At 41.6% G+C, this 15,188-nt stretch overlaps 1 protein-coding gene across 1 annotated transcript in view; it reads left to right on the plus strand.

Annotated features, from left to right (window-relative positions):
- The window catches only part of sec13 (SEC13 homolog, nuclear pore and COPII coat complex component), a 31,471-nt gene that overhangs the window by 14,199 nt on the left and 2,084 nt on the right, over positions 1-15,188 (plus strand). Inside the window, exons 3-8 of the mRNA XM_078543808.1 lie at positions 298-413; positions 2,570-2,721; positions 8,739-8,872; positions 9,347-9,480; positions 10,685-10,805; positions 12,864-13,010. Coding sequence (XP_078399934.1) covers positions 298-413; positions 2,570-2,721; positions 8,739-8,872; positions 9,347-9,480; positions 10,685-10,805; positions 12,864-13,010 — 804 coding nt within the window. The remainder of the gene's footprint in view (positions 1-297; positions 414-2,569; positions 2,722-8,738; positions 8,873-9,346; positions 9,481-10,684; positions 10,806-12,863; positions 13,011-15,188) is intronic.

A 15,188-nucleotide genomic window follows, 5' to 3' on the forward strand; every position in this document is an offset into this window, starting at 1 on the left:
CAGCCTCTTAAAGGCTTTGCTATGCTTTGCAAATGTATCCAAGGAAATGCTAATGTGCTGACCTACCTGCTCCAACCTCTGTACCTAAGGGCTTGAAAATAGTTGCTTCATGTTCATGTTGATCACTTCTGTGTGCCTCCATCTAGATATCACTGCAAATATCACTACAAGGGATCATTGGTTTATTAAAATACCTAATGGAAGTGTTTGTTTTGACAACAGCTACTTGAATAATTTGAGCAATTGCAGCACACAGTGCAAGTTTACTGAAAGCTTTCCCCACCTATTTATGTGCAGCACGATGCGCAGATGGATTACTATGGTACCCGTCTTGCAACTTGCTCCTCAGACCGATCCGTGAAGATATTTGATGTTAAAAATGGAGGCCAGATCCTTGTTGCTGACCTGAGGGGGTAAGTAGAAAGTTTTGGTTATCAAGAGACCTTCCTCACCTAGAAATGTTAACATGTGTTCAACTTTATTGAGACCATTCAGTAATACACTTCCTTTCTGAAAAACCAAAATACCATTTATTACCCTTTACTCCAGATATGTTTAACTATTCCTAAACCCAAAGACTCAACTTATTTCATACAACAATAATAACTTGTATTTGTATAGCAGTTTTAACATGATAAAATATCCCAAGAACTTCACAGGAGCATTATAAAGCAAAATTTGACACCAAGCCACAGAAAATAATAGGGCAGATGACCACTCGATCAAAGGGTTGGGTTTTAAAGAGCATCTTGAAGGAGGAAAGAGACGGAGAGGTTTAGGGAGTGAATTCCAGAACTTAGGGCCTTGGCATCTGAGGGCACAGCCACCTGTGGTGGAGCAACTAAATTAGTGATGCTCAAGAGACCAAACATAGAGGAGTGCCGATACATCTGAGGGTTGTGGGGCTGGAAAAAGGTGGGGCTGAGGCCGTAGAGAGATTTGAAAACAAGGGTGAGAATTTTAATGCTGAGGCATTGCTAAACAGGGAACCTTTGTAGATCAGTGAGCAAAGTGGTGATGGGGAAACAGGACTTGGTGTGAGAAAGGACACGGGCAGCAGAGTTTTGGATGATCACAGTGGCAAGTAGAATATGGTATGTGGCCAGGAGTGCATTGCAACAGAGGCAACAAAGGCATGGATGAGGGCTTCAGAAGCAAATGAGCTGAGACAGGGTGGAGACAGGTGATGTCACAGAGGTGGAAATAGACAGTCTTAGTGTGCAGACTGTAGCTGATTCTTAGTGGTTCCTGAAGAGACTCAGTAAGCCATTCAATTGTAAAAACAATTGCTTTCAAGAAAACCCACCATCGCCTTCTTAGGGCAACGAGGGTGGGAATCAGTGTGGCCTTGCCAGTGTTGCCCACACCCTAAGATCTTTCCCCTACCTCCAGGACTATTGTGGTGAATGCAATTTGTCATTTCAAACGATTTGGTTAGCATGAAATAAGTACAAGAAATTGCCCAGTTTATGGCTTTAGCATCAATAAGAAGTGAATGGTGAGCATTGTTCGGTTCACATTGTCTGTGAGGATAGAGCATTCTTGTAATCCCTCTTTTTTCCTTGTCCTGCTGCATACCCTCCACTGAAGGACATAATCACCTTTTTTTCAAAATATAAACTGCCTAACAATCTACAGTGAGACTTTGGGCAGCGACAAACAGTCCTTCCGCAAAAGGAACCAAATTGAGCAGAATAGCAGCAGTATCTGAATTGGCTAGATTCTGCTTAAATATCAGGTGGAACAATTTGGCAGTATGCCATCTGATGCTGTTGTCATTTGATTCTCATCATTCCAATGTAAGCATCTGGCTGACAGGCGCAACAAAAAAGCAAGTGGAGTCGCTGTCTTCCATCTGAGTCCCCGGATGACAGATCTTCAGGCCATGACAGGCGACGATTGCATTGTGCAATCTCTGCACCCTGGTTATGAGAATAAACTACTTTTTAGTATCTCCGTCCACCACTCCTTGCTCCCACCATTGTGCACGGGCCAAATACTTGTTTCCAGCTAAGTGACTGCACACCTGGAGGTCACAGGAGATGTTTCCCCCAAGCTTTGTGAAAATGTCTGGTCCAATGATTAGTGTCTGGTTTTGGATGATTGAAGTTACCTGGCTGATTCTGGACACAGGTCTGTGTATTGCCATTTTATGTTAGAGGCTCATTCAACAGGTGAACTCTTTATTTAAAATATATATATATATTTTAAACATGTGGGAGAATACTTGGCCTCTTCCTTTCCTCATGTCCTTTCCCCTCCCCACCTCACAAGTTAAAGTCCTGTTTTGGGTACACCACAGTACTTCTGATTTAAATCACAGAACTCTGAAACCTGTACTGAATCTTTTTCATAGTCTAGTGGCTTGACAAATTTGAGATGCTGACTGTTGCTCACAGATCCTCTCATTGGGGAAATTCCTGAAGCCCCCACTCTAGAAGTGCTAGTTCTAGATCTGTACATGGGGAGCTGTAATGGGCGAAAGCACCCATCCAACATAAAGCAGTTAATTTATCAACCACCATAAATCAGAAAAATTAATTACATACTTAAATAAATCCTTGTTCAGCCATGAAGGTCCCGTGTGGCAGGTGGCATGGGCTCACCCAATGTATGGCAACATCTTGGCCTCTTGTTCCTACGACCGGAAGATCATCGTCTGGAAGGAGGAGAATGGAACTTGGGACAAGATGTATGAATACTCGGGCCACGATTCTTCCGGTAAGGATTCTGCTTTGCTGCATACAAGTTACGGATGACGGAATTTTTAATAATTCTTTTTTTGACTTAGCAATGCATCAAATCTGTGTATCTAGCAAACAGAACTTCTCTTAAGATTCAAATATTCATTCAGGTAGGTGGATATTTTTTATGGCTGTCTGAGCAGTCAAACATAAACTATCCAGAACAAAAACAGAATTACCTGGAAAAACTCAGCAGGTCTGGCAGCATCGGCGGAAAAGAAAAGAGTCGACGTTTCGAGTCCTCATGACCCTTCAGCAGAACTGAGTATAGTTAGGAGAGGGGTGAAATATAAGCTGGTTTAGGTGGGGGGGGGGGGAGAGAAGTTGAGGGGGGCTGGTTGTAGGGACAAGCAAGCAGTGATGGGAGCAGATAATCAAAAGATGTCACAGACAAAAGGATCAAAGAGGTGTTGAAGGTGGTGATATTATCTAAGAAAATGTGCTAATTAAGAATCGATGGCAGGACACTCAAGGTACAGCTCTAGTGGGGGTGGGGTGGAAAGACTGACAAGGTATTAGTTGTAGATTTAAAAATAATGGAAATAGGTGGGAAAAGAAAAATCTATATAAATTATTGAAAAAAAAACAAAAGGGAGGGGGAAGAAATGGGGTGAGGATGGGGGGAGGGAGTTTAAGATCTAAAGTTGTTGAATTATCCAGTAGTTTACCAGGTCTTATGTGTGCTACAGCTTAATTGTTGCAGAATATTGAGTAAAAATAGTCTTGGCAAATACGTCACTCTGCTGGGCATATTCCCTACTCTGTTTTGTGTGAGACAGCTGAGGTAGTGTTTGCTAAGTTGGCCAGTTAGCTTGTCTTGGAGTGAAGAGTCAGCCTTGTTCTTCAGTGTTAAAACTGACAAAGATAGCTCCTTGCAGCCCATACGAGTTAAGCTGTTGTTTACCTACACTGGGGTTAAGTCTTCCTATAAAGTGAGGTAACTTTTAAGATGAGAGAAAAAGAGGAACTCAACAACTCTATATTTTGGGATACGTCACCAGAGCTCTCCTGATGGCCTAGTGACTATTGTGGTATCTGAGTCATAAAGACCAGGACTGTCCCATGTTTGATCCCTAGTATCTTGTGGGTTAGTTGCTCTCAGCTGGGACACTGCAGGGGGTGCTAAAGCCAATTATAGCACCTCTAAGTTAGGGAGGAGAAAATTGGCCGGTCTCTTACCCCCGTCCCTCTCACAGGTCATCAGCCTTGACTGGAAATTCAACACCCAGCAATGTAACAGCTCCTTTGCTGTTCCTTAACTCTAACCCTGTGGTATATCATTGCTCTGTAGAACTGTAATATTATCCTTCATCAATACTGCCACCTTCATCAATACTGCCACCTCCCATGCCTCTGTCTTTTTCCTTTCCCTATCCGTCTTGAATATATCATAACCAGGAATGTTTAGTTTTTGCTCCTGCCAAGTTTAAGCCAGATCTCAGTTATAGCCACTATTTCATTACCCCGCATGGCAATTTGTGCCTGTCATTTGTCCATTGTATTTGTAACACAACTCGCATTAACACTTGCATTCCAACATCATGCTATTTGGCTTTGTCTTTTCCTCTATGTAATTCCTGCTCTTTTTCTGCTGTTCTTTGTCCTGTTAATCTTTCTCCGTCCTTGGTTCCTATGCGCCTGTTGCTCTCTGTTGCTGTGTTCTGATGCTCCTCCCCCCGCCAAATTAGTTTAAACCCGCCCCACCAGTTAACTTCCCTGCAAGGATATCAGACCTAGCTTTGTTCAGATGCAGCCTGTCGGCTTGCACACAGGTTCCCCTGCCCCAGAACAATCTCAGCGCACAAGGATTCTGAATGCCTCCCTCCTGCACCACTTTTTCAGCCATGCTTTTACCTGCACTATCTTCCTGTTTTGTACTCACTAGCATGTGGCACTGGGAGTAATCCAAAGATTACCACTTTTGAGATCCTGTTCTTCAATCTTTTTTTTGTCCCTGAAACTCTGCCTGCAGGACCTCAACCTTTTTCCTACCTATGTCATTGGTTCCAATATGGACCACTACTTCTGGCTGTTCCCCTTCCCCTGGCAGATTGTCCTGCACTTGTTCAGTGATGCACTATTGCATCATATTTTTAATGGATTAGTATACGTGTCATTGCAGTAGGAAGGCTGAAAGATATGATTTGTTATAGTATTACAAAAGAGTTGAATTGAAGCACAGTGCTACAATATTATTGTTTGACTGAAAGCTCCATTACAAGCTTGCCTGCATGGGAAGTGGAAAAAGATCACACTTGTACAGTAGTGGATGCTTTTCCAAGTACGGGGCTGAGTAGAGGGAACCTTAAAGCTTAAAGCAATGAGTGATAGATAATCAGAATGCAAGAAGCTTTATTCTTTAACAACATTGAGCTGACCTGACCTGAATGCTTGATGCTAACACTGCCCAAAAGGTGAAGAAACTGTTCCAAAAAAATATTGTTCTTGAAACAAAAACACAGATAAGCAAACACACAGATATATGTGCTGAAACAGGAGACTTCATCCAACCATTTATTCTGTGCCAGGAGGGAAGTTGCTATGACCTGTGCATCTTAAAATAACTTCTAGCCAGCTGTGAGAGTAGAAATAAGCTCCAAAGGGCCGCCTTATGTAGGTTGTGATATAGCATGGTGTGGAAATGGAAGGTTCTGATTTCACTGACCTGAAATGTTAACTCTGATTTTCTGCCCACAGATGCTGCCAGATCTGCTGAGTATTTCCAGCATTTTCTGGCTTTATTTCAGATTTCCAGCATCTGCAGTGTTCAGCTTTTCTTGCTAAAAATTATCATTAAACTATGTAATTTAGGAAAGGCATGATATCATACACATAAGTGTTTTTAGGAACAGGAAAAGACCATTGGACTCAACAAACTTTTTTCTTTGGAGAGTGACTCTACCTTAAATGTTCCATAACCCTTTCTCCACCCAAAAAGCCATCAAGTTGTTTCTAACCCATTTCTGTGCACTTCAGCCACTTATCATGGTAATTTAATTCAACAGCTTGATTACCTTTTCCAGTGGGAAACTGTTCCTCCCAATTTCTCCTCTTATTCCTAACTCTCATTTTTAACCTCGGCCTCCTGGTATTTGAGCCATTCAGCGTAGTGAACAACCGACCTGGATCATTTTGTTAGTCCCTTTTATATAGGTGCATGCTTGATCAAAGCAGCTTCAAAGGCAGGCAAGATGTTTAGGGCGTTTATGTTAATATATAGAATATTGGCCCAAAGGAATGATTTTACGAAGCATTAGTGTGACCATATATGCAGTGCATTATGTCATCCTCATTATTTCCAAAAAAACTTTGATGTCAGTGAAAAGGTTCGAGCCCTGGGCATCAAAGACAGGTGTACTGAGTTTTGGAAAAAAACAAAGTAAACTAAACCAATTCTCTTTGGGGAAAAATTAATTATAAGAGGAACATTACCCAAAATTTTGGCTGTTAACGAACATTTTGGTTTAAATTCAAGAAGCTATTGGCTGAGCACAGCAAATTATTTCCATCCATTGTTTTATCTCTACCTTTTAGCCTATTTCAATCCCTTCGCCCCACCCCCCACTAGGGCTATCTGTACATTACTCGTCCTGCTTTCTACCCTTAATGCCACCTATTATCACATTCCTTAGATAATATCACCACCTTCGATACCTCTTTGTCCTTTTGTCTATGACATCTTTTGGTTATCTCCACCTATCACTGGCCCTCTATCCAGCTCTACCTGTCCCATCCCCCTTAAAGCAGCTTATATTTCACCTCTTTTCTATTTTTCCTTAGTTCTGTTGAAGAGTCATACGGACTCGAAAGTTAACTGTGTTCCTCTCCGCAGATGCTGTCAGACCTGCTGAGTTTTTCTAGGTATTTTTGTTTTTGTTTTGGATTTCCAGCATCCACAGTTTTTTGCTTTTAAATTAATTCCTTCTTGAGATGGATTCATGAGCCACCTTGACTGTTGCCATGAAGTGTGACACTAAAGGTGTATGTCACCTTCAGATCCTGGAAACTTACAGCACAAAAGGAGACCATTTGACCCATCGTGCCTGTGCTGGCCTTTTTTTTCATCCTAAAGGCCTTAGTGAGGGTACAGAGAAGGCTTGCAATACATAATATAATATATATAATACCAGGGGTGAAAGAGTTCAGGTATATGGGGAGACTGGTTGTCATGACTGTTCACATTGGAACACAGAAGGTTAAGAGGTGACCTAATAGAGGTTTTCGAGGTAGTGGGAAGTTCTGATCGAGTAAATATGGAAAGAAAATCCCTCTAGTGAGTCAGTTAATAACTAGAGCTCCTATATTTAAAATCATTGACAAAAGATCTAAGAGGGTAGATGAGAACGTTTCACTGAGATTTGACAGGACGTGGAGTGTTCTATCTGGAAGCAAAGAGAGTTGGACAGGTACTTGAGGATGAGGAAGTTCCAGGGTTGTGAAGGAAAAGCACGACAAAGAGCCAGCACCAGCACGATGGGCTGAATGACCTCCTCCTGGGTCCAGGTTTCTATGTGAATAGGGCGAATGGCATATCCACACAACCTCCAGACCTGACTGTCAGACCCTAGCACTTGGTGCTTTCAAACTTTGTCAGAGGGAGGGATTTGGAGGATGTGGGGTGTGGTTGGTGCTGAGATTGAAGTATAGATTTTGTTCAGAGACCAAAATTCAGGTGAAGGGCCTGGGGGCTGGAGACCTGATGCTGTTAAGACTACGCACACCACAAAGCCACAATATCCTCCAATGCTGTTCAACTTAAAATGTCGTTGCAATTAGCAATTTAAAAGGCAAGTAAATTATTTTCTGTCAGTCCATAGCTCCTATCTAACATGCTGAGTGATTCCTGCATTTGCTGTTTTAATGTCAGCTAGATTTTGGAGAACTCTTCCTACTCGCCATGATCCTACTACCTCTAATGGCAGTGTCCAGAAAAGAGGGGAACAATTTTAAATTTCGTTCTGAGCCAGACACAAAAGAGTGAAATCAAGTGACCAGAAGCTTGGTAAGAGAGTAGGTTTAAGGAGCATCTTAAAGGAGGGAAGACAGGTAGAGGTTTAGGGAGTGAATGCCAGAGCTTAGGGCCTTGGCAGCTGAGGCCACCCTTGCTGGTGGTGAAGCAAATAAAATCGGGGATGTCCAAGAGGCAAGAATTGGAGCAGATATTTCCATTGTAGGGCTGGAAGAGATTACAGAAATAGGGACAAGGCCATGGAGGGATTTGAAAACAAGGATTGAGAATTTTGAAATCAAGCTGTTGCTGCAAGTTAGGAGCAGAGTTTTGGATGAACTTAAATTTCTGGAGGCTGGAAGATGCACGACCAACCAGGAATGCTTTGAAATAGTTAGCTCCAAAGATAACAAAGTCATGGATGAGGGTTTCAACAACAGAAGAGCTGAGGCAGGTCAAGGGGTGATGTTACAGTGGTGGAGGTAGGTGGTCTGAATGATAGTGTGCATATGTGGTTGAAAGCTTACTTCTGGGTCAAATACAACACCAAGGTTGCGAACAGCCTGGTTCAGTCTCAAACACTTACTAGGGAGAGGTATGGGGTCAGTGGCTAAGGAACAATTTCAGGCAGAGACTAAAGACGGTGGCTTTGCTCTTGCCAATAAAAAGAAATTGATAGATTTTTGTTAAGAGTATGAGGGTTATGGAGCCAAGGTGGGTAAATGGTGTTTAAGCATTGATCAGCCATGATCTAACTGAATAGCTCAACAGGCTCAAGGTACTTACTGTTTGTTCCTATGTTGCTCTGAATTAGATTGTTTCCTAATGCAACATGGCAGAAAATCATGTGGATTGGGAAAGGAATCAGGTCCTGGAGCTAACTTGATAATATTATTACCTTCTCTTTTCTTTTGTTAATCCCTAACATAATTACCTGTTTCATCTAGTATACTGCCTGAATATTTTATACTTTTGTCCTGCAGCCAGTGTTCTAAGATTAAAGGAGCATGACCTCAAACTGAGAGATTCTGGTTTTCTTGTTACAGTCAACTCTTTATGCTGGGCGCCCCACGAGTTCGGGTTGATCCTCGCTTGTGGTAGCTCAGACGGTGCAATCTCTGTGCTTTCGTACCCGGGTGATGGTCAGTGGGAAATGAAGAAAATCAGCAATGCACACACGGTAAGACAATTATGTTTTGTTTTGGAGTGACTATTAACCCTAATATGTCAGTCAATGAGTTGAAGATGGGGTGGGACTTGAAGCAGACAGTCTATTTTACAACAAACAGAATCTATTTTACAGTAACCTATTTACTTAGTCTCTACAAACTACAGCAAATGGTACTTTGTGACCAAAATCACAGCAAAATCTCCCAATAAAAACACGACTATTTCTCCAGCTAATGTGATGACTGAAAGATAATTACAATTACATATCGTGTGCGCAAAACCAATGCCAGTCACTTGACAGCAGTGCTGTCTCCAAGTGTGATATACAAGGGAATCATCCATTCATTTCCATTTTGGCCAGGACTTGTGGGGTGACTTTGACAAACTGTACAAAACAAAGGCTTCACAATGTTGGGCCCTGACTTAAGTTTCTGTAGGAGGCTCAAGTTCACACACAGGTCTCTTTGTTTCTCTCTCCCTGCAGATTGGTTGCAATGCCGTCAGTTGGGCTCCTGCAGTTATACCAGGGAGTCTTGTAGACCAGCCTTCGGGACAGAAGCCGAACTACGTCAAGCGATTTGTGTCGGGAGGCTGTGACAATCTCGTCAAAATCTGGAAGTAAGTTTTGGTCTGTATACAAGATGTTTACTAGTTTGGTTCTGTGCTGCTAGATGGCGTGTCACATTAGTGTAAAGCATAGAAGTGCAGGGGAGATATACAGCAGGGGCAAGGAGTGTTGGTTCAGGTGAGTATCATCAGACCCACTTGATTCCATGTGGGATTGACGTGAGAGATGGAGGAAGTTTGCTTTCACTCTTTTCATGCGGTGTTGCAATATCTTTTCCTGTCTCTAATTTGCCACTTGCACCCTTCTTTGCCCCTATCCCACGAGAACACCCGAGGCTATTCTTATATCTCTCAAAGTGTTGCTATCCTATTGGGCTGCCAGTGGTTAATAAATCTGATCGTTACACTTTGGAGTTAAAAATTTATTTCTGTTGGTTCTTATCACTTTTGAATGCCTACCATTCGTAGAAATTTCAGTAAATATATGGTGGGCATGTAAAGTGTTTACAAATCCAGCAGCATAACTGTCAACTTTGTTCTTCCAAATTGGATTGTGTCAAGAGAAAGCATTTTGAAATTAATAACACTGGAACACTGAGATGCAATGCTGTTGGTCACAAGTCTCCTACTAGTGATGATAGTGGTGGAAGTAATGTAAGGTGATGGATTAAGAGCACCTTACCAGCAGTGAATTGCACTTTATCAAAGCAAACTGGCTTTAAGTGCAATCTTCCCTCTGGCATAACTGGTACTAATATATTAAATGCACCTAATGGCTGCCTTTTCACGTGGTGCAGTTCAGCCATGATGTTAAGCAGAATAGGTGGAACTTTGAATTGTGTCCAATTTTAACCAAATTTTACCGTGTGCGCATTGCTGATTGTTCCTTCATCCACCATTGATAATCATGTCTTCAGCTGTTTAGGCCCTAAGCTCTGGAGTTCCCTCCCTAACCTCACCACCTCTCTCTGTCCATTAATTTCCCAAGCTCCTGGTCATTTGGTCTTAATTGTCTCCTTCTTTGGCTCATTGTCAATGGTGCATGATTACCCTCCTGTGAAGCAACTTGAGATGTTTTACTATGTTAAATGCACTACATAAATGCAAGATGTTGTATCTGAAATTTATCTCAAACATTCCAAGAATTCCCTCAGAAAATGACATTCAGCAGTATTTTGCGCATTTGATTTTCGCTTATTCCTTTAGTCATTTTAAAAAATGTTTCATCCTATTTCATTCTTTTTGTCTGCTGCAGAGAAGAGGAAGGTCAGTGGAAGGAGGATCAAAAGCTTGAAGCCCATAGCGACTGGGTTCGAGATGTCGCCTGGGCTCCGTCTATTGGGCTTCCCACGAGCACCATTGCCAGCTGCTCCCAGGTAAGCATTGTGCATTAGGGATGTATGAGCAAAGTATGGTAAGTCAATGCTATCTGGACAGTCAGCAAAGGATAAAACAGTCTGATGGGGGACTTATAATGGTGGCAGTGATTTGGGGCTTGCTGTGGTAAATGTTTTTGTTTGTGGGTGGGATATGAGGAATAACAAAACTGATCATATTATACCTTTTTAAGGTATTTGCAGTTCAGTGGTGCTTTTTACTGATAGTACACATCCCAGCCAGATCACAAAGCATGCAGAAAGGTTAATAACAGCAGCTTTAAGCTGCATCTTATCAGGAGGAAACTGGACTGAGAGCATCAATTGTTTCTTATACTAGCCCTCTGAAACTCTGCTCCATTTAATGTTGGGGCTAAGGGGTCACACCTCTTGGATATTTCTCAGCAGAAGTTGGATGCTTCAACACACTGGAAGTAATCAAAGATAAAGAAGCGCTGCACAGCAGACTGGTAGTGTGTTGGGAGCAGGACCCATGTGTGTGCTATCTACGTTTGTGAAGTGGTAGGAGAGGTAAGTGCCATGTTATCCAGTAGAAATTGCCGAATAGCCACATGCAGTAATCTTAGTATAAAACACCTTGTGCAAATTTGCATAATACAGGTAAATATACTCCATGTGTGCATATTTTCTCAACAAACCTCAACCAGTAAAGCAATGATCAAAAAAGCTCATGCACTTTGCTTTTCATATTATTTGACCAACAAACGCCAAAAAAGGGTCTCATGCATACACCATGTGAGAGAGTGTGGAGATCACATGCAAATGATGGTATCTATTACTAATTTTTAATTTCTGAATCAGCAACATCTGGATTTTCAATTAGCCACAGGTGGCTAATGCCTAACACACTGGATTAGAATGTTGGGTTAGAAAGAGGAATGGATGAAACTGTGATTTGAAAATGGATGTCCTGAATCAGGACTGAGTGCGCTCTATGTCAGGCTTTAGTCCCAGATACTAACGAAAAGGTTGCACTGGGAATCAGAGTGTATTTATTGAAATGTGTCACTTGTTTTGACACAGATTTCAGTTTTGCACACGGTAATACTTGAACCTGCAACTAGGGGTGTAAAACTCTGATCACCTTGCTGATTTAGATTTGCATGTTCTAATCTTTGACTGTAAAATCAATCCTTTGTTGTCTGTGTGACTTAATACAGAGTGAGGGGAGCCGATCCCATAGGTTTGAGATAATTGGGAAACAAAACGGGGAAGATGTGATTTTTTTTTATATATCTGAGTTATGATGGTCTGGAATGCACTGCCTGAAAGGGTGGTGAAAGAAGATTCAATATAACTTTCAAAAGGCAATTGGGTAAATTCTTGAAAAGGAGAAATTTGAATGGCAATGGGGAAAGTGTGGGGAAGTGGAACAAATTGTTTGCTTTTTCAGAGAGACAGTACAGGGATGATGGGCTGAATAGCCTCTTTCAACTTTAATCCATGTCTTTGCTCACTCTAGCTTTGATTATTCCATGTATTCGTGGCTGACCTCTTATAGTCTACCCTCTCAAACTTGAGGCCATCCATAGCTCTGCAGCCCATGCCTTAACTCGCAGCAAGTCCCGTTCATCCATCACCCCGGTGCTCACTGACCTACACTGGCTCCTGGTTAAACAGTGACTGGATTTTAAAATCCTCATTCTTTTTAGAAATTCTTCAACGACCTTGCCCTTCCCTATCTCTGTCATCTCCTCTTGTTGTACAATTCTGTAAAATATCTGTGCTCTCCCACTTCCAACCCCTTGAACGTCCCCGATTTTAATCGCTCCACCATTGGTGGCTGTGCCTTCAGCTGCCAAGGTCCTACGCTCTGGAATTCACTCCCTTAACTTTTTTACCCCTTTTTCCTTCTTTCGGAAATGCCTTAAAGCTTACCTAATTGATCAAGCTTTTGGCCATCTACCCTAATATCGCCTTATGTGACTTGGTGTCAGATTTTACTTTATAATGCCTTGGAGCTGTTTTGTTACATTAAAGGTGCTATATCAATACAAGTTGCTGTATTATTCAATGATTAACCTCTGGGTCCCACAGGATGGCAGAGTTTTTATCTGGATTTGCGATGACCCTGCTGGAAATGCGTGGACGCACAAACTGTTGCACAAGTTCAATGATGTAGTGTGGCACGTCAGTTGGTCCATCACTGGGAACATCTTAGCTGTATCCGGAGGCGACAACAAGGTAACAGTTGCTTGCTTTGAATGTGCCTGTTATCCTAATGAATTGTATGTGCAAGCTCGGAATTTCTGAAGAGGGACTATCCTGATCTTAATAACTGGGTGGCATTTAAAATGTGCGTGAAATAGCTGACCCTGTACACTGAGAAACCCTAATTTTAATCACTGTCATAGCTTTGCTTCAATTTCTGTGTTTTAATGAATTTTTGCTTCCTTTGATTCTTGCACTTGCCCCTTTCTTTCCTCCTGTATTTTTCCTTCAGGCTCACTGCTATATCCCACAGGAATAATGAAATACATGTATATGTATTTTTAAATGCACCCTAGATGGATCTGGCTGTGGTAATCTAATCTTAAAACTGTGGTTCATGATCTGAATCACCTTGATTTAAATTCCAGCCCATAGCACTCTCCCGGGGGTCTGTTATTTTATATGTCATATAAACCATCTTAATGCTTCGATTGAAACTCGAGCCTGTAATTTACTCCTGAGGGTCTGTAACTCTGTCTACAATTCACTGAGCTGGGTTACTTTGAGTACTCCACTATGATTAGGCTGCTATGATCTTACTGTGCCAACATCACACATTAAATCCTTTGGTGGTGTCGGGAATATTTTCATCAGTAAAACAGTTCTGTGTTTTATTGAATACTTTATTTAATTTCCTAGCTATTCCACAGAAGTCCTTTTCCACAACAGAGTAATAAAACTTTTGTAAAGCAGATTGATAGTAACTCCTTTTGCCTTTCACAAATACAAGATCAGATGTATATATACTAAAAATAAAGGGGGTGGTGTGATTATAATCACATTTTGAGATATAGATGATGGTATGAGTCCTCACTATTTACTGCACTTCCCCCTTACATGTATATTGTTAGTTGATTTGAGCTATTTTGATTTTTGTTCCAATGTTCTGCTCTTTCCAATTGACAGTTCTTTCTTGGATATTCTTTAAGCCTATAGGCCTGCAATATTATTATTTCTATCCGAGCTAGACGGTGTTGGGCTGTTTAACTGTTAAGGTCATCACAGCCAAGTCCATTCATGTTCTAGCCCTGTTCCACATTTTCAAGCTGGGGATCACTGGGAATTGGGAACACTGATATCAGTTGTAGAACTCGAGATTAATTTACTCTGCACAGATTGTTGGTGCCCTTCAGGCCTCTATGGCTCAGTTTACTATCCTAGATAGTACCTTTGCTGATTTGATCATTGGAAGAGCTCAGTTCTGTTTTGGGTTCAAACCCCACTCCAGAGTCTTCAGCTCGTAATCTCTGCTGACACTCCAGTGCAACACTGAGTAAGCACTGCAATATCAGAGGTGCCATCTTTCAGGTGAGATGTTAAGTCAAGGCTGCCCTCAAGATAGATGTGGAAGATCGCACAACACTATTCAAAGGAGAGCAGGGGAGTTCTCCCCAGTGTCTGGACCAATATTTCTCCCTCAACTAACATCACTAAAGCAGATTATCTGCTCGTTATCACAGTTGCTGTTTGTGGGACCTTGCTGTGTGAAAATTGGCTGCTGCGTTTACTACATTACAACAGTGGCTATACTTTACAAAAGGTGTTTCATTGTTGTAACTTGCCTTGGGACATTCTGAGGTTGTGAATGGTGCTATATAAATGCAAGTTATTTCTTTACTTGAATTAGCACCGTGTTTCTTTATAATCATTAAGTTCAGTGGCCCATAATTTGTGAGGTTGCAATTTAATCTGGACATTTAGATGATGTCCACAAATCATGGGTATGGTACTGTAGTGGTTATAGTGCTGAACAAGCAACCCAGAGGTTGAGAGTTCAAATCCCAGGGTAAGTTGAGAAATTGAATCCAATAAATCTGGCAATTAGTGGACTGGTCAAAGAAGTAAGATTGTCATTAAAAACCGATTGGGTTGATACGTCCTTCAGGGAAAGGAACCCTTATGCACTCTGGCCTACATGTTACTTCTGACTACATACCTCAACATCTGAAGCAGCCACTTAAATGTAAAAAACAACCAGCCCCACTTCAAGGAGGGGCAATAGATGTGGTTGTGGGGGGATGATCCCTTTCTTCTCCCATAAATATACTGCATTCAGTAGCATAGTGGTTGTTTTACTGGTCCAGTAATGCAGTGGCCTGGATTAACCATATGATTTCAAATTGAACTGGGAAAAAAATATAAAGAAAAACT

The sequence above is a fragment of the Cetorhinus maximus genome, chromosome 6, assembly GCF_964194155.1.
Source record: "Cetorhinus maximus chromosome 6, sCetMax3.hap1.1, whole genome shotgun sequence".
Classification (NCBI taxonomy): domain Eukaryota; kingdom Metazoa; phylum Chordata; class Chondrichthyes; order Lamniformes; family Cetorhinidae; genus Cetorhinus; species Cetorhinus maximus.